This window comes from Phocoena sinus, chromosome 3 (assembly GCF_008692025.1).
Source record: "Phocoena sinus isolate mPhoSin1 chromosome 3, mPhoSin1.pri, whole genome shotgun sequence".
NCBI classification, from domain to species: Eukaryota; Metazoa; Chordata; class Mammalia; order Artiodactyla; family Phocoenidae; genus Phocoena; species Phocoena sinus.
The window spans coordinates 137,678,855-137,704,486 of record NC_045765.1 but is presented as its reverse complement, the minus strand read 5'-3'; the positions used below and the strand labels follow the sequence as shown (position 1 = coordinate 137,704,486).

The following is a 25,632-nucleotide window of genomic DNA, read 5'->3' as shown; positions in this document are numbered from 1 at the left end:
TGTAGAGATTGTCATTCTCACCATTAGAACATTAGTTTTTAATTGAAAGCCTGCAACACAGCAGGAATACATTAAACATTTGTTTCAGAGCTGACTGGACTGGTGTCATGTGAGGGTAGGTATTGTGTTCATTTTCACCCAAAGGAATGCTGAGTGTTTTACTGGCTAAGAATTTTAGGAATTTAATTAATTTTTTTTTCCCCATGGAGAATAGAGAAAGGGTATGTATGAAGATTCAGTAGTTCCACATGGAAAAAATAAAGAGAAGTAACAACCAAAGGTGTTAATAGCAGGGGAGAAAAGGACATTATTATCCCAAGGTTAAACTTAACTCTGACAAGTGGGAGGTCATTTCCCCAGAAACTGAGGATGCCCGTTACTAGGACAAGGAGATGAAGATTATAGAAAGAGCAGGAAGGGAGACTTGGAAAGCACCTGGCTTATTCCTGATTGGCTTAAAAGAAGACGAATGACTTGTTCAAAGACACCAGGGCTAGAATCAAAGAGTAAGCAGAATAAATGGCCCCAAAGCTCTCTACATCCTAATCTCCGGAACCTGTGAATGTTACCTTACACAGCAAAAGAGGCTTTGCAAATGTGATTAAGAACCTTGAGATGAGGCGTTTATCCTGTATTATTCAGATGGACCCAATCTAATCACATGGGCCCTTAGAGCGGAGAATCTTCCCCAGCTGTGGTCAGAGGGAGACATGACTATGGATGGAGGATCAGAAGGATGCAATGTGAAAAGGAAGCTGACCTGCCATTGCAGATGGAATAAGGGCACCACGAGCCAAGGAGTGCAGGCGGCAACTAGAAGCTGAAAGAGGCAAGGAAGCTGAGCCTCCCCTAGAGCCTCCAGGTGGAAGGCATCCCTGATGATGTCTTGATTTTAGCCCAGTGAGACCTGTGTGGGATTTCTGACATACACAACAGTAAGATAATACATTTGTTTCAAACCACTGAGTTACAGTAATTTGTTACAGCATCAAGAGAAGAGTAATGTAGGCTACACACATTGTAAGCAGGCCAAACAGGCAGGCTTCCCATCTCTTGTCCATAATTTCTTCTCACTCTTCTGTAGTGTTCTTACCCTTTAGAGATCTTGGGGGAGTTATCTAACCCCATCTCACTTGGGTTGATATGTTGAGGTGGGAGCAGAGGGCTTGCGGAGTGATTTGCTCTGGGTCTCACACCCTAGAAATGGCAGAGCCCTTTACAGAAAGATTGGCCTGGGGCTCGTGCAACATTTTGTGAGTCCAGATTGACCAAAGGCAGCCTTGTGCCAATCAGTTTAGAATCTAGAGAAACGACACAGTCTTTGCTGGCCATGGAACAGGCCTAACACTGAGAGACTATTGTTACTGACTCTGGGCAAACAGCCACAGAGCTCCAGGAAGAGGGAAGTATGGTATTTACACATGGCTTTCCAAGAGCAGGGCCTCTGCCGCATACATTGTGGTCCTGATAGGATCTCTTATGAAACTTCAAAAAGCTCCAATTACTCCCTGCGATTGCGTGAATTACCTCAGGGTAGCTAGGTTATGACCACTCTTATTTAGATATGCCACCCCTGTATGCGGTCTGTTATGTAACCACTATACCACATTTTTACACTTTATTTAACATCACCCAGACATTTATGGAAAATTTTCTCTGACTTCCACTTTATGTGCATGGTCTCAGTATTGCTAATCTGAGAACCTGGACAGTGCTTAAATTAAATCAAATGAATATTGAATGAGTAAGGATGTGTGAATTCAGATGGGTGCTTTCTTTGCGAGCTCACACAGGTATTTGAGGAATATCAGAGTGTTAGAGCTCTAATCTGACATTCCCCTCCTTTTCAGGCCATCATGGGGCAGATGGAATTGGAAGCCTGCCTAAACCTTGAAGCAGCGTTAATTAGTGCTGCTGGGTATATAAGCCAAATAACTCCTTGCAAGATCAGTCAAAAGGGTAATATGCTTCAGAAACCCTTTGATTATTATCATGATCCCTGGGAAGTAAAGAAATGCCAAGGGACGCATGTGGCAATGCTTTGGATTTATGCAAAGTGCAAAGTAACTGTGGAGATTGATTATTAACGAGAGTTTCTCAGATCAGTGAAATGCTGTGAACTTCCTGGCTTGTGGCTGGATCTAACATGGGCAGATATTCTGAGGCTTGGCTTGTCTAGTACAATATTTGGGGAAAAATTGTTTGGCAGCGAGCAAAGTATTATTAAGTACCCAGTCAAAGTTAGATAGTATGAATTGTAGTAGGCCAAGTCAGCGTGGATCCATAACTACTTTAAAGACATGTAATCTAAAGAACTGGGGAAAGCAGGCTATGGATTATTCTGGGTTGGCTAATTGGATAGCACACAAGAAAGTCTGGGGTATTAGGGTATTGACATAGTAACTTACACACTGCATATGTGGAGCCAGGACAGAATTAAATGTACCCAGAAGCGGGCTGGTGGACCTGCTGACAAAGGAAGGTTAAGAAAAATTAAACATATCAGTAAGGCAAAGAGTTGGCTCAATGAAGAGAAGGGAGGGGAGAAAAATGAAGTTAAACAGGACGTGTCTAGAGCAGTGGCTCTTAAAGGATGGTTCCTGAACAGCAGCATCAATATCAATTGGGACCTTGCTGGAAATGCAAATTCTCAGGATGTACCAAGTCAAAATTCTGGGGTGGGCCTCAAGCAATCCCTGTTTTAACAAGCCTCATAGGTGATTCTGATGTATGTCAGTTTGAGAATTACTGGTTTAGAAAAAGGAAACAAAGTTGGAGCTCTCCTAGATGAGCAGTGTCACCTAAAAAGGAGGTACAGAGGCCTACTGTGCTGGTGGATGGCTGATATGATGTGATGAGAGTTAGTGGTACAGAAGAAGAGGGGATACTGAAGTCCCGATTTCAGGTGAGTCATCTGATGACTGAGGATAAAATCAAGGGTTAGAATAAAAGGGAAAAAAGTGATCCAGTTGCTCATATCATCAAAGAAGGTGAAACTGAGTCTTAGAGGGTAGCATGTGAGGGTGAAGAGGATTTGGAACGAATAATGAGCTATCAAAGGAAGAAGACAGAATTGTGTTGGATAAATGGTTTAGCTGTGACAGTGGTGAGCAAGTACCAGAATAGCCCCTATTCCTCTCCCCTTCAGTTGCGAAAAATGGGAAAAACAAAGTAATTGTTCCACCAGCCAAAAGAGAAAGGAGTCAAGAAGTATGTGTCTGATTGGGAGAAAGAGGGTGGCTGCCTGGGAGAAGAGAGGTCTAAGTTAAAGAAAGGAGGTGAGGATAAATGGGAGTTTTAACCCATACACAACTGAGGTTCTTAGCCCACCACTAAAAGAAAGTAGGCTTGGGATGAGTAGAAAATAGTTCAGTGGTGGAAGTTCTCCTGAGTAGCCAGCATAATGAACGTGGCTCAAGAAAACAGTAGATCGGGAGGTCAGATCAGTGAAACAGCCAAGAGAGAACACTAAGTGAAAGGAGGACGTCTGGAGAATGGAAAAAACACACCCGTGCAAAGAAGATACACTCCAACTTTCAACATAAGTTGTATTGAAGCAAACTCTTTCTCTAAGAAAAGGGACAAAATGGCGGCATGGGAAGTTGCTTACTATATCTCTAGAGGTTACAACTACAGCTATCAGAGACCACTTAGAGGACAAGGAACATTTCTGATGAGGTAGGAACAAAGATAAACTCACACTTAAAATTGTCAGTTATTGTTTAAGCAAGGACTCATGGTCAAAGTGAGTTCCCATTCTAATAAAGTTAGGACAACCCCCAAAATGTCAATGTGACATTCTTAAATAAGGCCTTATATTTTTATGATATTCATTTGTTTAATACGGAGAAATTAAAAAAGGGAGAGTTTTGTGATTTAGTCAGAAAGATTTACACAACATATATGCTTTATTTCCAGGGATTTCTAAAATCATATGCTTTTTAAAAATCTCTACCTTAATCAGATTTACCCCCACTATATAATGTTTACTATTATACCAACTAAATTGACAATAATTGCTCTCAAAAGACAATAATACATTGTAAGAGCTAATAAATTATAAAATATAACAGATTGCAACCAACTGCTTAACAATAAAAAGTAAAGAGGCTGACCCTTTATAACAATTTACAGAACTCTGTTTAACTTAATGAGAAAAATCTGCTTTGGATAAGGCACTGTTTCATCACTTCTCAGAGATTAAGGCACACAGTCACCAGCATTACAAACACAAATGTGTAAGAAAATCTGAAGACAGCAGCTGGTACAAATGCTACCAAAAAACAGGTGCCTTTGGGGCACTGATTGTTATGTCAAAGTATATTAAACTGTGCAAATGTAAAACTTACAGCAACTCAATTTTCCTTCTCTAATAAAGGTTAATCATTTTTAACAGACGATATCCTGAAAGAACAAAGGAAAAAGCCAATTTCCTAAAACTACTTTTTTGAAAAAAAATTGTTTTGTCTCTTAGTATCAGGCAAATTTTAAAAAAATGATTTAACTGGTATAATATTTTAGAATAGCATGTAAACAAATTGATAGCAACTAAAACAATTTTAATGGCACATTCAGGAGTTTACATTTGAAATGACATTATTGGTTAGGTCCTTTTTTGTGGATTTTATGGTTATGAGTCAAGTATCAATATTTTGTTAATGTTAATTTTAAACAAATATTTTGTTAAATTTAGTTATGTTTTTCAAAACAGTTAAAACTCCAACACATGAGATTTGAGAGCAAAGATAATGAAAAAATACTAGTTTGGTAGAATGTTACTACAGTCAACATAATAATTATTTCCTAAAGTTATTTCTGAAACAATAACCTAGGTCTAATGTTACTGTCTTTTAAGAATATTATAACATAAGTGCACAAAAGCAGTTTCTGCCAGTAATCACAACTCACTAAAGCACTTGGCAAATTAAACTTCAGTCAGGATCAAAATATATGAAATAAACGTTAGCATTCATTATACATCTTATAATTAATATAAGTACCTAACATGTTTTTAAAATTCACTTTAATGTTGGCTGTCATTATCTCAACCATTGGTTCTTTAAGACGGCCATATGGTTACCTCAGACATCAATATAATTTCCATGTTTTGAAGACATCACTTGGCTCGTCCCTGTGAAATACATAACAAATGAACAGATGTGAGGTAAAGATGATGTGATTATTACATAAAGCCAAAATGGCAAAGGAGAAGTTTCTCCAAATGGGCATATCCACAAGCCATGGCGAATTCCATCTCGAACATGGTGTGAGGTCCAGGATATAAATAACATCCAGGGAAGAAAGCACCATGAATCTTTGAGCTTGAAAAGGTGCATCGTAAACTTCAGGGTCAGAACCACAGCGGGTATCACAGTAGAACAGTGAAGGAAAGGTCTTCGTGGAAGAGTAATAGCAGCCTGCACAGGGAAAGCGTGGTAGCTAGTATCATTTCCTTCTTGGCAAACAAAATTTTATAGCTGCTTCCTAATATTGTAACCATCTGTTTTCCTGCAGGCTATGGAAATGCAAAGGAAACATTTTCTATGCCACCTCCTCCAAAAACACTTTGCACTAAAAATGAAATCACAATCTCAGGAACATGTGATTAATTTTTAAAAGCTTCCTATTATTTACTTAGAAAAGTCACAATACAAATAATTTATATCCTAAATGTATGGTTAGTGTAAATTTGGAGTTTTAAAGAATTGTCTGGGACCTCTAAGAGCATTGAAAAAGTCTTACAACTGAATAAAATATTCTTCAATTAAACTTTTTAAAATTGAAGTATAGTTGATATATAATGTTACATTAGTTTCAGGTGTACAACATATATTTTTATTGATTATACTCCATTTAACGTTATTATAAAATACTGGTTATATTCCCTGTGCTGTACGTTACATCCTTGTATCTTAATTATTTTATACCTAATAGTCTGTACCTCTTAATCTCCTTCCCCTCTCTTGTCCCTCCCCCGCCCCATTCTTCAATTAATAAATGCATAAAAGATGAGTATTTTTGTTGTAACCATTTATATTAGCCTTGAATACTTTCAGAATTTATTTATAACAACATTTAGAGGCAGTATATTATTTTAAACAAGTATTTGAAAGTTGAGTTAAATAAACCAATAGCATTTCTAAACCATTGTAAAAATGTAATCAATATCTAAACAAGTGAAAATTTCAGGCTTAACACCTGAATGATCCATGAGTAAGGTTTCATTCTCACACATTCTAAAGGCTAATTTCCAACTAGATAATTTCTAATAAAAATAAAGCTGAAGATAGAGAAGATTGCCTGATTTGGAATCTCCCCATACATCTTCAAAAACACTACAGAACAATGACAAATAAAACTATACCAAGCCCCACTTAGCATAGCCAGAAGTCAGAGAATGCCCAAACTTCAATTACTCTAAAGTATTAAACACCAAGTCAGTGAGCACTCTCTCACACTCTCCCCTCAAGCCAAAAAAACCTGCATTGAAGAAAGATGACGGGAAATCTAAGATTGATCTAAAGTTACCACTAGAAAGAGAAAGTTCAACCCAAGTGTGGGGTTCTGGTACGTAAGAGCACTAACTACACAGAAAGGACTTAAAAGTGGCCATGATTCAAGGCTCTGAAAAGCATTAGTTTTCCAGGAGAAGATGGTACAAAGGAAGGGAGAGGTAGCCTTTGGAGACTTGGGTGGTAAAGGGAAAAAAGAAGTAGTAAAGGCAAAAGTCAGGTTCCTATTTTTTAAAAAATAGAGGACACAACCTTCCCACCACATTTAAAAAAAAAAAATCATCCATTAAAGAGACTGTACCTTGCAACACTGTCAAATCAGACCAACCTTAAACTGGGTATCTTGTAAAGCCACTCCTTAAACCAGTATTCTTTAATCCCCACCTACCCACTGAACATCAAAGAGTTTATTTATTTTACATTCCTAATTCCCTCTCCCTACTCCTCCACATTTTTAGTTGTTTTATTTTTACATTGTCAGAACACATAACACTTCTGTATTATGCCATTTTAGCCTCCACCTTTGTTTTTAAGTTATATACCCACAATATATCATGCTCCTCAATAGCAGCGTGGGATGGGGGGCAGGATGGGCTACAGTAATCAGTACTTGGAGGAGAGCAATAGCCTCATGTTGAGATGATTAGCAGTTGTGCTCTGGATGTGTGGAGGGATACTGACTATTCACAATTTCATTTGTGAAGTCTATTTATATTAATAGTTGCTAAGGAAGAAACAAGAAGTTTCTGTTGCTTGCCTAATTTCTAAAATATTCATGCAAATTTTTCATTCATAGATAATAAAACAAAGACATACCATAAAATTATACAAGTAAAAATAGATATCTTAAAAATAGAAATAGCTACCCATCACCAGTCCCTCCCATCAGGAAGCTTGCACAAGCCTCTTAGATAGCATCATCCATCAGAGGGCAGACAGCAGAAGCAAGGAGAACTACAATTTTGCAGCCTGTGGAAGGAAAGCCACATTCACAGAAAGATAGACAAAATGAAAAGGGAGAGGACTATGTACCAGATGAAGGAACAAGATGAAACTGCAGAAAAACAACTAAATGATGTGGAGATAGGCAACCTCCCAGAAAAAGAATTCAGAATAATGACACTGAAGATAATCCAGGACCTCAGACAAAGAATGGAGGCAAAGATTGAGAGGATGCAAGAAATGTTTAACAAAGACCTAGAAGAATTAAAGAATAAACACCTAGAAGAATTAAAAACAAACAGAGATGAACAATACAATAACTGAAGTGAAAGATATACTAGGAGGAATCAATAGCAGCATAACAGGGAGAAGAACAGATAAGTGACCTGGAAGACAGAATGGTAGAATTCACTGCCGTGGAACAGAATAAAGAAAATAAGAATGAAAAGAAATGAAGACAGCCTAAGAGACCTCTGGGACAACATTAAATTCAATATTCACATTATAGGGGTCCCAGAAGGAGAAGAGAGAGAGAAAGGACCCAAGAAAATATTTGAAGAGATTATTGCCGAAAACTTCCCTAACATGGGAAAGGAAATAGCCACCCAAGTCCAGGAAGCACAGAGAGTGCCAGGGAATATAAACCCAAGGAGAAACATGCTGAGACACATAGTAATCAAATTGACAAAAATTAAAGAAAAATTATTAGAAGCAACGAGGGAAAAATGACAACATACAAGGGAACTCCCATAAGGTTAACAGCTGATTTCTCAGCAGAAACTCTACAAGCCAGAAGGGAGTGGCACAATATATTTAAAGTGATGAAAGGGAAGAACCTACAACCAAGATTACTCTAACTGGCAAGGATCTCATTAAGATTTGACAGAGAAATCAAAATCTTTACAGACAAGCAAGAGCTAAGAGAATTCAGCACCACCAAACCAGCTCTACAACAAATGCTAAAGGAACTTCTCTAAGTGGGAAGCACAAGATAAGAAAATGACCTACAAAAACAAACCCATGACAATTAAGAAAATGGTAAAAGGAACATACATATCGATAATTACCTTAAACGTAAATGGATTAAATGCTCCAGCCAAAAGACACAGGCTTGCTGAATGGATACAAAAACAAGACCCATATATATGCTGTCTAAAAGAGGCCCACTTCAGACCTAGGGACACATACAAACTGAAAGTGAGGGGAGGGAAAAAGATATTCCATGCAAATAGAAATCAAAAGAAAGCTGGAGTAGCAATACTCATATCAGACAAAATAGACTTTAAAATAAAGGATGTTACAAGAGACAAGGAAGGACACTACATATGATCAAGGGATCAATCCAAGAAGAAGATATAACAATTATAAATATGTATGCACCCAACATAGGAGCTCCTCAACACATAAGGCAACTACTAACAGCTATAAAAGAGGAAATCGACAGTAACACAATAATAGTGGGGGACTTCAACATCTAACTTACATCAATGGACAGATCATCCAGACAGAAAATTAATAAGGAAACACAAGCTTTAAATGACACAATAGACCAGATAGATTTAATTGATATTTATAGGACATTCCATCCAAAAACAGCAGATTACACTTTCTTCTCAAGTGCACACAGAACATTCTCCAGGACTGATCATATCTTGGGTCACAAATCAAGCCTCAGTATATTTAAGAAAATTGAAATCATATCAAGCATCTTTCTGACCACAATGCTATGAGATTAGAAATCAATTACAGGGGAAAAAACGTAAAAAACACAAACATATGGAGGCTAAACAATACATAACTAACTAACAAAGAGATCACTGAAGAAATCAAAGAGGAAATAAAAAAATACGTAGAGACAAATGACAATGAAAACACGATGACCCAAAACCTATGGGGTGCAGCAAAAGCAGTTCTAAGAGGTAAGTTTATGCCAATACAAGCCGACCTCAAGAAACAAGAAAAATCTCAGCTAAACAATCTAACCTTACACCTAAAGGAACTAGAGAAAGAAGAACAAACAAAACCCAAAGTTAGTAGAAGGAAAGAAATCATAAAGATCAGAGCAGAAACAAATAGGCCTTACCTGGTGGCGCAGTGGTCAAGAATCCACCTGCCAAGGCAGGGTACACGGGTTCAAGCCCTGGCCCGGGAAGATCCCACATGCCACAGAGCAACTAAGCCCAGGCACCACAACTATGGAGCCTGAGCTCTAGAGCCCACAAGCCACAAGTACTGAGCCCACGTGCCAGAACTACTGAAGCCTGCGTGCCTAGAGCCTGTGCTCTGCAACAAGAGAAGCCACAACAATGAGAAGCCTGCAGACCGCAATGAAGAGTAGCCCCCGCTCACCACAACTAGAGAAAGCCTGCACAGCAACTAAGACCCAACACAGGCATGCATAAGTAAATAAATAAATAAATAAATAAAAGAAATGAACTAGAAACAAAGAAAACAATATCAAAGATAAATAAAACTAAAAGCTGGTTCTTTGAGAAGATAAACAAAATTGATAAACTGTTACCCAGACTCATCAAGAAAAAGAGGGAGAGGACTCAAATCAATAAAATTAGAAATGAAAGAGGAGAAGTTACAAAAGACACTGCAGAAATACAAAGCAGCATAAGAGTCTACTACAAGCAACTCTATGCCAATAAAATGGACAACCTGGAAGAAATGGACAAATCCTTAGAAAGGTAAAACCTTCTAAGACTGAACCAGGGAAAAATAGAAAATATGAACAGATCAATCACAAGTAAGGAAATTGAAACCGTGATTAAAAATCTTCCAACAAACAACAGTTCAGGACCAGATGGCTTCACAGGTGAATTCTATCAAACATTTAGAGAAGAGCTAACACCCATCCTTCTCAAGCCTTCCAAAAAATTGCAGAGAAAGGAACACTCCCAAACTCATTCTATGAGGCCACCATCACCCTGATACCAAAACCAGAAAAAGATACTACAAAAAAAGAAAATTACAGGGCTTTCCTGGTGGTGCAGTGGTTGAGAGTCCGCCTGCCGTTGCAGGGGACATGGGTTCATGCCCCGATCTGGGAAGATCCCACATGCTGCAGAGCGGCTAGGCCCATGAGCCGTGGCCGCTAAGCCTGTGCGTCCGGAACCTGTGTTCCGCAATGGGAGAGGCCACAACAGTGAGAGGCCCGTGTACCACACACACACACACAAAAATTACAGACCAATATCACTGATGAATATAGATGCAAAAATCCTCAACAGAATACTAGCAAACAGAATCCAACAACACATTAAAAGATCATACACCATGGTCAAGTAGGGTTTATCCCAGGAATGCAAGGATTCTTCAATATACGCAAATCAATCAATGTGATACACCATATTAACAAACTGAAGGATAAAAACCATATGATCATCTCAATAGATGCAGAAAAAGCTTTTGACAAAATTCAACACCCATTTATGATAAAAACCCTCCAGAAAGTGGGCATAGAGGGAACCTACCTCAACATAATAAAGGCCATATATGACAAACGCACAGCAAACATCATTCTCAATGGAAAAAAACTGAAAACATTTCCTCTAAGATCAGGAACAAGGCAAGGATGTCCACTCTTGTCACTATTATCCAACATAGTTTTGGAAGTCCTAGCCACGGCAATCAGCGAAGAAAAAGAAATAAAAGGAATACAAATTGGAAGAGAAGAAGTGAAACTGTCACTGTTTGCAGATGACATGATACTATACATAGAGAATCCTAAAGATGTCACCAGAAAACTACTAGAGCTAATCAATGAATCTGGTAAAGTTGCAGGCTACAAAATTAATGCACAGAAATCTCTTGTATTCCTGTACACTAACAATGAAGGATCAGAAAGAGAAATTAAGGAAACAATCCCATTCACCATTGCAACAAAAAGAATAAAATACCTAGGAATAAACCTACCTAAGGAGGTAAAAGACCTGTACTCAGAAAACTATAAGACACTGATGAAAGAAATCAAAGATGACACAAACAGATGGAGAGATATACCATGTTCTTGGATTGGAAAAATCAATATTGTGAAAATGACTATACTATCCAAAGCAATCTACAGATCCAATGCAATCCCTATCAAGTTACCAATGGCATATTTTACAGATCTAGAAAAAAAAATCTTAAAATTTCTTTGGAGACACAAAAAACACCAAATAGCCAAAGCAGTCTTGAGGGAAGAAAAAACAGAGCTGGAGGAATCAGACTCCCTGACTTCAGACTATACTACAAAGCTACAGTAATCAAGACAGTATAGTACTGGCACAAAACCAGAAATATAGATCAATGGAATAGAATAGAAAGCCCAGAGATAAACCCATACACCTATGGTTAACTAATGTATGACAAAGGAGGCAAGGATATACAATGGAGAAAAGACAGTCTCTTCAATAAGTGGTGCTGGGAAAACTGGACAGCTACATGTAAAACAATGAAATTAGGACACTCCCTAACACCACCCACAAAAATAAACTCAAAATGGATTAGAGACCTAAATGTAAGACTGGACACTATGAAACTCTTAGAGGAAAACATAGGGAGAACACTCTGACATAAATCACAGCAGGATATTTTTTTATCATCTCCTAGAGCAATGGAAATAAAAACAAAAATAAACAAATGGGACCTAATGAAACTTAAAAGCTTTTGCAAAGCAAAGGAAACTACAAACAAGGGAAAAAGAGAACCCTCAGATGGGAGAAAATATTTGCAAACGAATCAACGGAAAAAGGATTAATCTCCAAAATATATAAACAGCTCATGCAGCTCAATATTAAAAAAAAACAAAACCAATCAAAAATGGGCAGAACACCTAAATAGACATTTCTCCAAAGAAGACACACAGATGGCCAAGAAGCACATGAAAAGCTGCTCAACAGCACTAATTATTAGAGAAATGCAAATCAAAACTACAATGAGGTATCACTTCACACCAATCAGAATGGCCATCATCAGAAAATCTACAAAAATAAATGCTGGAGAGGGTGTGGAGAAAATGGAACCCTCTTGCACTGTTGGTGGGAATGTAAATTGATACAATCACTATGGAGAATAGTACGGAGGTTCCTTTAAAAACTAAAAATAGAACCACCATATGACCCAGCAATCCCATTACTGGGCCTATACCCTGAGAAAACCATAATTCAAAAAAGACAGTACCACAATGTTCATTGCATCACTATTTACAATCACCAGGACATGGAAGCAACCTAAGTGTCCATCAACAGATGAATGGATAAAGAAGATGTGGCATATATATACAATGGAATATTACTCAACCATAAAAAGAAATGAAATTCAGTTATTTGTAGTGGGGTGGATGGACCTAGAGTTTGTCATACAGAGTGAGGTAAGTCAGAAAAAGAAAAACAAATACCGTATGCTAACACATATATTTTGAATCTAAAAAAAAAAAGTTCTGAAGAACCCTGGGGCAGGACAGGAATAAAGATGCAGACATAGAGAATGGACTTGAGGACATGGGGACAGGGAATAGTAGGCTGGGATGAAGTGAGTGAGTGGCATTGACATATATACACTACGAAATGTAAAATAGATAGCTAGTGGGAAGCAGCTGCATAGCACAGGGAGATCAGCACGGTGCTTTGTGACCACCTAGAGGGGTGGGATAGGGACGGTGGGAGGGAGATGCAAGAGGGAGGGGATATGGGGATATGTGTATACATATAGCTGATTCATTTTGTAATACAACAGAAACTAACACAACATTGTAAAGCAATTATACTCCAATAAAGATGTTAAAATATAAGGATCAATACATGCAGTATGCTATACTTTATGTACAGTATCTCATTTAATCCTAGAAATAGCCCTATGAGTTAGGGATTATTTTATAGAGGAGGAAACTGGGACTTAGAGAGACTAAGTAACTTCCCCACAGTGTGCAGTTATCAAGTGGCAGAGTTGGAATCTAATACTGGATCTGCCTGACTCTATGGCTCATATTCTTAACACTACTGCTTATCAATGAATCAGGGAATAAATACAGTATACAGCCTAAATGTTTTTTAAGAATTACAATAGAAATACTTAAATTCTAGATGAATGCATTTATAAATTACACTTTTCCTTTTTTGTTTTTGTTTCTAATTGAAGTACAGTTGATTTACAATGTTGTGTTAGCTTCAGGTATACAGGAAAGTGATTCAGTTATACACATATATTTATTCATTTTCAGATTATTTTCCATTATAGGTTATTACAAGATATTGAATATAGTTCCCTGTGCTCTACAGTATGTCTTTGTTGTCTATCTATTCAATATTTTCTATATAGTAGTGTGTATCTGTTAATCCCAAACTCCTTATTTATCCCTTCCTCCCCCACCTTTCCCCTTGGATAACCATAAGTTGGTTTTCTATGTCTGTGAGTCAATTTCTGTTTTGTAAATAAGACCATATCGTTTTTTTAAGATTCCACATATAAGTGATGTCATATATTTGCCTTTCTCTGTCTGACTTCACTTAGCATGATAATCTCCAGGTCCATCCATACTGCTGCAAATGACATATTCCATTGTGTGTGTGTATACACACACACACACACACACACACACACACACATATACATACACCACATCTTCTTTACCCATTCTTCTGTCGATGGACATTTAGGTTGCTTCCATGTCTCGGCTATTGTAAATACTGCTACTATGAACACTGAGGTGCATATATCTTTTCAAATTAGAGTTTTCATCTTTTCTGGATATACGCCCAGGAGTGGGATTGCAGGATCATGTGGTAGCTCTATTTTTAGTTTTTAATGGAAACTTCATACTGTTCTCCATAGTGGCTACACAATTTACATTCTTACCAACAGTGTACGAGGGTTCCCTTTTCTCCACATCATCACCAACATTTGTTATTCGTAATCTTTTTCATGATATTCTAACAGGTGTGAGGTGATATCTCACTGTGGTTTTGATTTGCATTTCCCTGATGGTTAGCAATGTTGAGCATCTTTTCATGTGCCTGTTGGCCACCTGCATTTCCTCTTTGGAAAAGTGTCTATTCAGTTCTTCTGCTCATTTTTTGAGTGGGTTGTTTGTTTTTTTGATATTGAGCTATGTGAGCTATTTGTACATTTTGGAAATTAATCCCTTGTCAGTTGCATCGTTTGCAAATATTTTCTCTTATTCCATAGGTTGTTTTTTTATTTTGTTTACAATTTCCTTTGCTGTATGAAAGTTTTTAAGTTTAATTAGGTCCAATTTGTTTATCTTTGCTTTTATTTCCACTACTCTAGGAGACAGAACCAAAAAAATACTGGTGTGATTTAATGTCAAAGAGTGTTCTGCCTATGTTTTCCTCTACAAGTTTTATAGTATTTGGTCTTATATTTAGGTCTTTAATCCATTTTGGGTTTATTTTTGTATATGGTGTTAGAAAATGTTCTAATTTCATTCTTTCACATGTAGCTGTCAAGTTTTCCCAGCACCACTTACTGAAAAGACTGCCTTTTCTCCCTTGTATATTCTTGCCTCCTTTGTGGTAGATTAACTGAGCATAAGTGCATGGGTTTATTTCTGGGCTTGCTATCCTGTTCCATTGATCTATGTGTTTGTTTTTGTGTCAGTACCATACTGTTTTGATTACTGTAGTTTGCAGTATAGGCCAAAGTCATGGAGCCTGATGCCTCCAGCTCTGTTCTTCTTTCTCAAGACTGTCTTGGCTAATCGGGGTCTTTTGTGTTTCCAGACAAATTTTAAAATTTGTTCTAGTTATATGAAAAATGCCATTGGTATTTTATAGGGATTGCATTGAATCTGTAGATTGCCTTGGATAGTATGGTCATTTTAACAAAATTGATTTTGTAATCCAAGAACATGGCATATCTTTCCATCTGTTTGTGTCATCTTCAATTTATTTCATCAGGGTCTCGTAATTTTCTGAGTACAGGTCTTTTGCCTCTTTAGATAGGTTTATTCCTAGGTATTTTATTCTTTTTGATGTGATGGTAAATGGAATTGTTTCTTTTTTTCTCTTTTATATTTCATTGTTAGTGTATAGAAATGCAATATATTTCTGTATATTAATTTTGTATCCTGCAACTTTACTGAATTCATTGACGAGCTTTAGTAGTTTTCTGGTGGCATGTTTAGGAATTTCTATGTATAGTATCATGTCATCTGCAAACACTGACAGCTTTACTTCTTTCCAATTTGGATTCCTTTTATTTCCTTTTCTTCTCTGATTGCTGTGGTTAGGATTTCCAAAACTATGTTGAATAAAAGCAGCAAGAGTGGACATCCTTGTCTTGTTCCTGATCTTAAAGGAAACGCTTTCAGCTTTTCAGCATTGACTATGATGTTAGCTGTGGGTTTGTCATGTACAGCCTTTATTATGTTGAGGTATGTTACCTCTATGCCCAGTTTCTGGAGAATTTTTTAATAATATATATAGAATTTTATCAAAAGCTTATTCTGCATCTATTGAGATGATCATATGGTTTTTATTTTTCAGTTTGTTAATGTGGTGTATCACATTGATTGATTTGTGGATATTGAAAAATCATTGCATCCCTAGGATAAATCCACTTGATCATGGTGTATGGTCCTTTTAATGTATTGTTGGAGTCAGTTTGCTAGTATTTTGTTGATGGTTTTTGCATCTATGTTCATCAGTGATACTGGCCTGTAATTTTCTTTTTTTGTGGTATCTGTGTCTGGTTTTGGTATCAGGGTGATGGTGGCCTCATAGAATGAGTTTGGAAGTATTCTTTCCTCTGCAATTTTTTGGAACAGTTTCAGAAGGATAGGTGTTAACTTTTCTCTATTTGTTTGGTAGAATTAACCTGTGAAGCCAACTAATCCTGGACTTTTGTTTGTTGGGAGTTTTTTTTTTTTTTAATTTATTAATTAATTTATTTAGGCTGCACCGGGTCATAGTTGTGGCACATGGGATCTTTGCTGCAGCATGCAGGATCTTTAGTTGCGGCATGTGGGATCTTTTAGTTGTGGCATGCAGGCTTGGGCTTCTTAGTTGTGGCATGCGGCCTTCTTAGTTGTGGCATGTGGCCTTCTTAGTTGCAGCATGCAGACTCTTAGTTGCGGCATGCAGACTTAGTTGCAGCATGTGAACTTTTAGTTGTGGCATGCATGCGGGATCTAGTTCCCCGGCTAGGGATCGAACCCGGGTCCCCTGCATTGGGAGCGTGGAGACTTACCCACTGGACCACCAGGGAAGTCCCTTGTTGGGAGTTTTAAAATTACTGATTAAATTTCAGTACTGGTAATTGGTCTGTTCATATTATCTATTTCTTCCTGGTTCAGTCTTGGGAGACTGTACCCATCCAAGAATTTGTCCATCTCTTAGAGGTTGTCCATTTTATTTGCATATAGTTCCACATAGTAGTCTCTTATGATCCTTTGTATTTCTGTTGTGTCAGTTGTAACTTCTTATTTTTCATTTCTAATTTTACTGATTTGGGCCCTCTCTCTGTTTTTCTTGATGAGTGTGGCTAAAGGTTTATCAATTTTGTTTACCTTTTCAAAGAACCAGCTTTTAGTTTCATTGATCATTTCTATTGTTTTCTTCATGTCTATTTCATTGATTTCTGCTCTGATCTTTATGATTTCTTTCCTTCTACTAACTTTGGTTTTGTTTTTTCTTCTTTCTCTAGTTCCTTTAGGTGTAAAGTTAGGTTATTTATTTGAGATTTTTCTTGTTTCCGAAGGTAAGCTTATATCGCTATAAACATCCCTCTTAGAACTGCTTTTACTGCATCCCATAAGTTTTGGCTCATCATGTTTTTGTTATCATTTGTTTCTAGGTATTGTTTGATTTCCTCTATTTCTTCAGTGATTCATTTGTTGTTTAGTAGCATACTGTTTAGCCTCCACATGTTTGTGTTTCATGCAGTTTTTTTCCTTGTAGTTGATTTCTAGTCTCACAGTGTTTTGGTTGGAAAAGATGCTTGATATGATTTCAGTTTTCTTAAATTTACCGAGGCTTGTTTTGTGGCCTAGCATGTGATCTGTCCTGGAAAATGTTCCAACTTGAAAAGAATGTGTATTCTGCTGCTTTCAGATGGAATGCTCTCTACATATCAATTAAGTTCATTTGGTCTAACGTGTTATTTAAGGCTTGTGTTTCCTTATTGATTTCTGTCTGGATGATTTGTCCATTGATGTAAGTGGGGTGTTAAGGTCCCCTACTATTATTGTGTTATTGTTGATTTCTCCTTTTGTAGCTGTTATATTTGCCTTATATATTGGGGTGCTTCTAAGTTGGGTGCATATATTTATAATTGTTATATCTTCTTCTTGGATTCATCCCTTGGTCATTGTGTAGTGTCCTTCTTTGTCTCTGGTAACAGTCTTTATTTTAACGACTATTTTGTTTGATATAAGTATTGCTATTCTGGTTTTCTTTTGATTTCTATTTGCATGGAATACCCTTTTCTATACTCTTGCTTTCAGTCTGTATGTGTCTCTGGATCTGAAGTGAGTCACTTGTAGGCAGAATATATACGGGTCTTATTTTCTTAACCATTCAGCCACTCTATGTCTTTTGTTTGGAGCATTTAGTCCATTTACATTTAAGGTAGTTATCTATGTGTATGTTCTTATTCTCATTTTGTTAATTGTTTTGGATTTGTTTTTGTATGTGTTTTGCCCCCTTTCTTCTTTTGTTTTCTTGTGATTTGATGACTATCTTTGGTGTTATGTCTGGATTCCTTTTTCTTTTTGTGTGTATATCTATTAGAGATTTTTGGTTTGCAATTAACATGAGGTTTTTGTAACAGAGTCTCTCTCTCTCTCTCTCTCTCTCTCTATATATATATATATATATATGTATGTATGTATATATATGATTGTTTTAAGTTGTTGATCTCTTAATTTCAAATGCATTTTAGATACCCTGCATTTGTACTCTCCTGCCCTCACAATTACTGCTTTTGATGTCATATTTTACATCTAACTGTTCTGTGTACCTCTTAACCGCTTATTGTGGATACAGATGATTTTTACTACTTTTGTCTTTTAACCTCCCTACTAGCTTTGTGTTTGGATGATTTCCCACCTTTACTGTAGGTTTGCCTTTACCATGAGTTTTTCCTTTCATAATTTTCTTGTTGCTAGTTGCAGACTTTCCTTTTTGGCCTAGAGAATTTCCTTTAACATTTGTTGTAAAGCTGGGTTGGTGGTGCAGAATTCTTTTAGCTTTTGCTTGTCTATAAAGCTTTTGCTTTCTCACTGAAATCTGAACAAGAGCCTTGCTGGGTGGAGTGTTCTTGGTTGTAGGTTTTCCCCTTTCATCACTTTAAATATATCCTGCCACTCCCTTCTGGCCTGCAGAGTTTTCTGCTGAAAAATCAGCTGATAGCCTTACGGGAGTTCCCATGTATGTTATTTGTTGCTTTTCCCTTGCTACTTTTAATATTCTCTCTTTTTCTTTAATTCTTGTCATTTTGATTACAGTGTGTCTTGGTGTCTTCCTCTTTGGGTTAATCCTGCATGGGACTCTGCAATTCCTGGACTTGGGTAACTATTTCTTTTCCCACGTTAGGGAAGTTTTCAGCTGTTATCTCTTCAATATTTTCTCAGGCCCTTTGTCTCTCTCTTCCCCTTCCAGGACCACTACAACGTGAATATTAGTGCATTCGATGTTGTCCCAGAGGTCTCTTAAACTGTCCTTATTTCTTTTCATTCTTTTTTTCTGTTCAGCAGCAGTGATTTCCAGTACTCTGTCTTTCAGCTCACTGATCCATTCTTCTGTATCATTTAGTCTACTATTGATCCCTTCTAGTGCATTTTTCATTTCAGTATTGTATTCTTCATTTCTGTTTGGTTTTTCTTTATATTTTCTAACTCTTTGTTAAAAACTTCTAACTTTTCACTCTGTGCATCCATTCTCCTCCTGAGTTCTTTGATCACCTTTACAATCATTACTCTGAACTTTTTCAGGTAGATAGCCTACTCCACTTCACTTAGTTCTTCTGGGTTTTTATCTTGTTCCTTCGTCTGAAACATATTCCTCTGCTGCTTCATTCTGTCATAGGTTGCTATTTGCATTTTTGTGTATGTGGTAGGTTAGTTACATTTCTCAACTTTGGAGAAGTATCCTTTTGTAGGAGACATCCTATGCATCCCAGCAGTGCACTCCCCTCTCATCACCCAAGCTATATGGTCTAGGGGTCCCCCTAAGAGGGCTGTGTGGGTCCTTCTTTTGTGTTGGGCTATGTGGGTGGCCTGGCAGGCTTGGTTGGCTCTTAGTCCAGTTGGTTGCCAGGCCCCGTCTTGTGTGGATGCTGCTGGCTGCTGTTTAGTGGGGCCTGGTCATGAGGCAGCTGGCTGCAGAACTCCATGGGGCCCTGCAGCTAGTGTTGGCTTACTGCTGAGCAGAGTCAGGGTCCTGAAGACACTGGGGCTATTGCCTACCCACTGGCAGGTGAAGCTAGATCCTGGGGTTAGTGCTGGACTACTGGCAGGCAGAGCTCGTTCCTGGTCTGACTGCAGGGCCCAGGGATCCCAAAGCGTGTTTCGTATCACTGGCTGGTGGGGCGGTGGGGGGCAGCTCCTGACATAGTTGGGTATAGTGTGTGGAGTGTCCCAAAGATTGCGTTGGCATGCTAGTGGGCAGGGGCAGGGCCCAGCTTGTCTCAGGGTCAGGTCTGGCTTGCTGTTGGCAGGCTTGGTCTGCAGGCTGAAGGACTGTATTTTTCTGCTACTGGTGTGGGTGAGGCTAGTCTAGAGACTAGTATGGGCTTCCTGGTGGGAAGGGCTGGTGCCTGCCCACTGGTGGCTAGAGGTGGGTCTTGGCTCTCTGGTGGGAAGGGCCATGTCTAGCAGTGTGTCTGGGTCAGAAATCTTTAGGCAGACTTTCTGCTAACTGGTGGGGCTATTCCCCACCCAGTTAGTTGTTTGGCCTGAGGCATCATTGGTGCCTACAGGCTGTTGGGTGGGGCCAGGTTTTGGCACTAATGAGCTAAGATGGCAGCCCCCAGCAGCAGTATTTACACATTTGAATATTTCCCAATATCTCTGCCACCAATGTCTATGTCTCCAGGTTGAGCCATAGCTGCCCTGTCTCTCCAGGAGACTCTCCAAGACCAGCAAGTAGGTCTGGCCCAGGCTCCTATCAAATTAACGTTTTTGCTCTGGGTCCCAGCGCACATGAGATTTTGTGTGCACCCTTTAAGCGTGAAGTCTCTTTCCCCCAGTCTTATGAGGATCCTGCAATTAAACCCTGCTGGCATCAAAGCCAAATGCTCTGGGGGCTTGTCTTCCTGGTGCCAGACCTCCAGGCTGGGAAGACTGCCATGGGGTTCAGAACTCTTACTCCTGGGGGAGAACCTCTGCAGTATAACTATTCTCCAGTTTGTGGTTCACCCACCCAGCGGGTATGGGATTTGATTGTATCACGAGTCTGCCCCTCCTGCCCACCTCGTTGTGGTTCCTTCTGTATGTCTTTAGCTGTAGAAGATCTTTTCTGGTAAGTTCCAGTCTTTTTCGTTGATGGTTGTTCTGCAGATAGTTGTGATTTTGGTGTGCTCATGAGAGGAGGTGAGCTCAGGGTCTTTCTACTCCACCGTCTTGGCAGCTTTCCTAAATCACACTTTTTACCAACTATTTGCCAGGGTGTGTCACTTAACATACTCATTTAATCCTCACAACAACCCTATGAGACAAGTAACGTCACAATCCACATTTTAGAGATGACAAAATTGAGACTTAAGGAAGAAAAGTGCTCTGCTGAGACCATATACTAGGATTTAAACTCTGGTCTTCTGATTCCAATCTTAAACAGCAATGTTATGCTGCCTCTACTTATAGCAAAAAAAAAAAGTTAAAATTTGTCTTTAATCAGGAATTACTGATTCCTTACTGATTAAATTTCTAAATAAGTGAGACAACCTCTGAGAAGTACCTGGTGCGGGACTTGACACATACTGGGAAGAACAAAAGATCATTTCTTATTCATTCAACACATGTTTACTGAACACCTACTAGGTAAGCCAGACAGTGTTCTAGCCAGTGGTGAACAAAGCTTAAGTCCTTGCTCTACAAGTTTGTATTTCTTTCCTGATGTGTTTATAGATCATAACTACACAAACAGTAGGTAAATCTGTTGACACTTAGAAAATATTATCTGAACTGCCATTTTAGGCTTAAATACTAATAGGTCACTGTATAAGCTATACTAATAGGTCACTGTGTAAGCTATACCCCTAAAGCCTCAATGAAATTCCTCAATTTCTCCACCAGGGACTGTGTCCTGATCAGCCTGCTGAAATGCACACCTTGGCCTCAAGAGGGACTTGAGGAATGAATGAATCCATTACAGTCATGAATCATCTTAAAGCTATTCAGCTGTTATGGAGCACATAGGAGCTTCATATTAACTGTAAAACATGAAGAATAGGGGAAAATTTTAAGTGTGGTCCTAAAGAAAGAACCTTGATACAAAAAGGACTAGGATGGCCTTGAGAATGACCCCCATTACTTTAAAGCAGTTAGCTAATCTTTCCTTCAAGACTTGGGTAATGGATAAACAACAATATCCTATTTATAGCACAGGGAACTCTATTCAATATCCTATGATAAACCATAATGGAAAAAAATATTTGAAAAAAAGAATGTATATATACATGTAACTGAACCACTTTGCTGTACAGCAGAAATTAACACAACATTGTAAATTAACTATACTTCAATTTAAAAAAAAAAAAAAAGGCTTGGCTAAACACATCCTCTGTAAAGCCAGAATGGAACTCCTTCGGTACAATTAGTGAGCCCTTGCTCTGGGTGCATCCACGACACTTTGTGATGTCATATGATGTGGTCAGCAACATGTCTGTGCCCTCAGGGAAGTACTCGGTGCTCAAAAAAGTTGGAAGAATGGGCTTTCCTGTTTTAAAATAAGGCTAATCTTCTCTAGCTCTAAGTAGAATGATGCTGTGAAGATAAATAAAATGATGTTAAAAAAAATGAAAGACCAGAAAAATTAAACATATAGGTTTCTTACCTTTAAAGATAGGGATCCAGCTAGAAAAAAGTGGTCTATATCAATAACAGAGGCTAAAAATCCAGCTAAGACGATTTCTCCAATGTCAGTCTTCTTCTTGATTCCAATGACTATTGCCCATGACCACATGCCAATCACGCAATGTACTGAATTATCTGAGAGTGCACGAAGCCAGTCATTTCGTTGAATTATGGAAAACTGAAGAAGTCTGTCAGCTACTAGGCAGAAAATGCCCAGACCAAGGCTGGAAATAAGAGATTCAGTGCTACAAGACTGGAGTAAAGCATGGGTCTTCTCAGTCTCGGATGCCATCACAAATGGTATGTCAGTATATGCTAAAAGCCATCAGGAAACAAACAGCTTATTCTTGTTTACATTCCCAGTCACCCTAAAATAGAAAGCAGAGAAAATGAAGATTATGGGCGGCCATTATAATATATAAACAAAACGATATCGAGAATAATTTTACAAGTATAAAACCAAGTTGTAAAAACTGGTATTTCTTTTTTTCTTTAACTGTTATCAGTAATTTCATTTTATTTTTTCCAGCTTTATTGAGATATAACTGGTACATAGCACTGTGTAAGTTTATCTTACACAACATGATGATTTGATATACATGTGTATTGTGAAATGATTACCACAATAAGGTTAGTTAACACATTCATGACTTTACATGGTTACCTTTGTGTGAGTGTGATGAGAACATTTACGATATACTCTCTTAGCAACTTTTGTATTAAAAGAAATGGTATTTCTTACATTTATACATAATATGCCATGTGGCCCAAAGAGAACAGATTAGCTTTGTAGGAACAACAGTTTAGATGGTAGCATGTATCAAGGGAAATTTAAGAAAGCCCACTGACTAATCTACTACTTTGAGGTCATCAAATAGTTCTTTCAGCAATGTGTACTACACAGTAGTGGGGATCCATTGCGTCTGGGTACCCAGCAACTGCTTTCCATACTTTTTCTGATAACAGCATCCACTTCCCTTGGGAAAACTGCTCATCAAAATACCCAAACTCTGGAGCTGACCAATTAGAATTCCCTGTATCCCTTATTAATAGTAGTGATTAACAAGCAATTACTAATTAGTAATAATTTTATAGTAGTGATTAGTAGTGATTACTCTGCTTATGAAGGTGACCCCAGCTTGGCCAATCCAGACTCCCTTCCAGAATTTTCCCTAGTGGAGCTGATGGGGAAAGTTCTTTTTCTTCTTACAGACCAGGGACTCCACTACATGGGACAGCCTAGGAAAAAAGAATCATAAGGACATCAAGTCCTCAGGTCCAAGCTCTAAGGTTCTCAGAGCTGCCCTGGTTCCTGCAGCTCACCTTTCACCTTCCATGAGCTACCTCAGGATTTTCCCAATAAGCCCCCTTTTCCTTTCTGTTACCTCTAACCAAAGAACCTTAACTGACATAAAAAGGCAATCATAATTCTGAGTGCTTGCCTGGCATAGAATATTGAAATCACTTATCTAGTTAAAGTTATCAACATTGTGTGATACCTGAAGTGTTTGTATTATTTTGTTTTAGTTCTGAGACTTAAAGAATAACTAAATGATTTATTGAGAATGATTCAACCTCCATTCTGTAATAAAAACTATGCATAGCTCATTGTATATATTCTAAAATTTATAGGGAAATGCAAAAGACCTAGAATAGGAAAACACCTTTAAAAAAGACTAAGTTGAAGGACTTACACCATCTGATTTCAAGTCTATTATAAAGCTACAGTAATGAAGAATGTGGTATCGTTATGAAGATGGACAAATATATCAAGGCAACAGAATAGAGTGGGATCACAAATAGATCCACACATGATGGTCAATTGATTATTTGACAAACGTGCGAAGGAAAGTCAATGGAGAAAAGATATTCCTTTCAACAAACGGTGCTGGAACAGTTGGATAGCCATATGCAAAAATAATGAACCTCAATCCATACCTTCCTCCCTATACAAAAATTAACTCAAAATGGATCACAGACCTAAAAGTAAAACAAAACTGTAAAACTTCTGGAAGAAAACACAGGAGAATATTTTTGTCCTTGGGTTATACAAAGAGTTCTTAGTGTCAGTATCAAAAGCTCCATCTGTTTTAAAAAGTTGATATACTGAATTTCATCAAAGTTAAGAACTTCTGCTCTTTGAAAGACAATGTTAAGAGAATGAAAAGACAAGACACAGACTGGGAGAAAATATTTGCATATCTCATATTTGATAAAGGATTTGTACACAGAGCAAAGAATTCTCAAAACATGATAACAGAAAAACAGACTGATACAAAGTTGGGTGAAAGATCTGAAAAGGTACTTTACAACGATGATACACAGGTGGTCAAGAAGCTCATGAAATATGTTCAACATCATTCATGATTAGGGAAATGGAAACTAAAACCACAATGAGATTCCAAACATAACTATTAGAACTGCTAAAATTTAAGACTGACCATTCCAAATGTTGACAAGATGTGGAGCAACCAGAATTCTCATACACTGCTGGTGGAAATGTAAAATGATACAACTTTCCAGTTTCTGAAAAAGTTGAACATACTCCTACCATATGACTCAGTCATTCTATTCCTAGGTATTTACCTACGAGAAATGAGAGCAAACATCTGCACAAAGACTTGCACATCAAAGATGGGCACATCAATGCTCATAGCAGCTTTCTTTACATTAGCTCCAAGCTGGAAACAACCCAACTGGATAAACAAAATGTGGAAAAAAAGAAATAAAAAGAAACCAAAATGTGAATCATACAAAAACATGAATGAACCTTAAAATAACACTAAACCAGACCAAAAAAAAAAAAAAAAAAGATTACATAGTCAAAACCCATAGAACTGTATAACACAAAGAATGAACCCTAATGTAAACTGTGGACTTTAGTCAATAATAATGTATCAATATTGGTTCATTAATTGTAACAAATGTGCCACACTCATGCAAAAAGTTAATAGGGAGAAATGTGTGCAGAGGTAGAAGGAATATATGGGAACACTCTCTACTCTGCTCCATTTTCCCGTAAACCTAAAACTACTATAAAAAAAAAAAAGTCTATTTTTAAAAAGTAAATAATTGAAGCAAGTATGTGAAAATGTTATAATTGTTAAATTTAGGTAATGGACATACTTTAGTTCATTATACTCCTTTTATGTTTGAAAT

General features: G+C 37.8%; 1 protein-coding gene across 6 annotated transcripts in view; it reads right to left on the bottom strand.

Moving 5' to 3' along the window:
- Positions 1–3,887: 3,887 nt before the first annotated feature.
- TMEM267 (transmembrane protein 267) overlaps positions 3,888–25,632 on the bottom strand; it is a 31,415-nt gene continuing 9,670 nt past the window's right edge. For 2 of the 6 annotated variants that reach the window (XM_032627857.1, XM_032627860.1), the window contains exons 2-3: positions 22,454–22,841; positions 3,888–5,417 (exon numbers count right to left, since the gene is read on the bottom strand). In XM_032627857.1, coding sequence (XP_032483748.1) covers positions 5,082–5,417; positions 22,454–22,765 — 648 coding nt within the window. In that variant the 5' untranslated portion in view covers positions 22,766–22,841 and the 3' untranslated portion in view covers positions 3,888–5,081. Of the gene's footprint in view, positions 5,418–22,453; positions 22,842–23,588; positions 25,221–25,632 lie in introns of those variants that run through there. The other 4 variants (XM_032627859.1, XM_032627856.1, XM_032627858.1 and 1 more) reach the window with 4 other exon arrangements.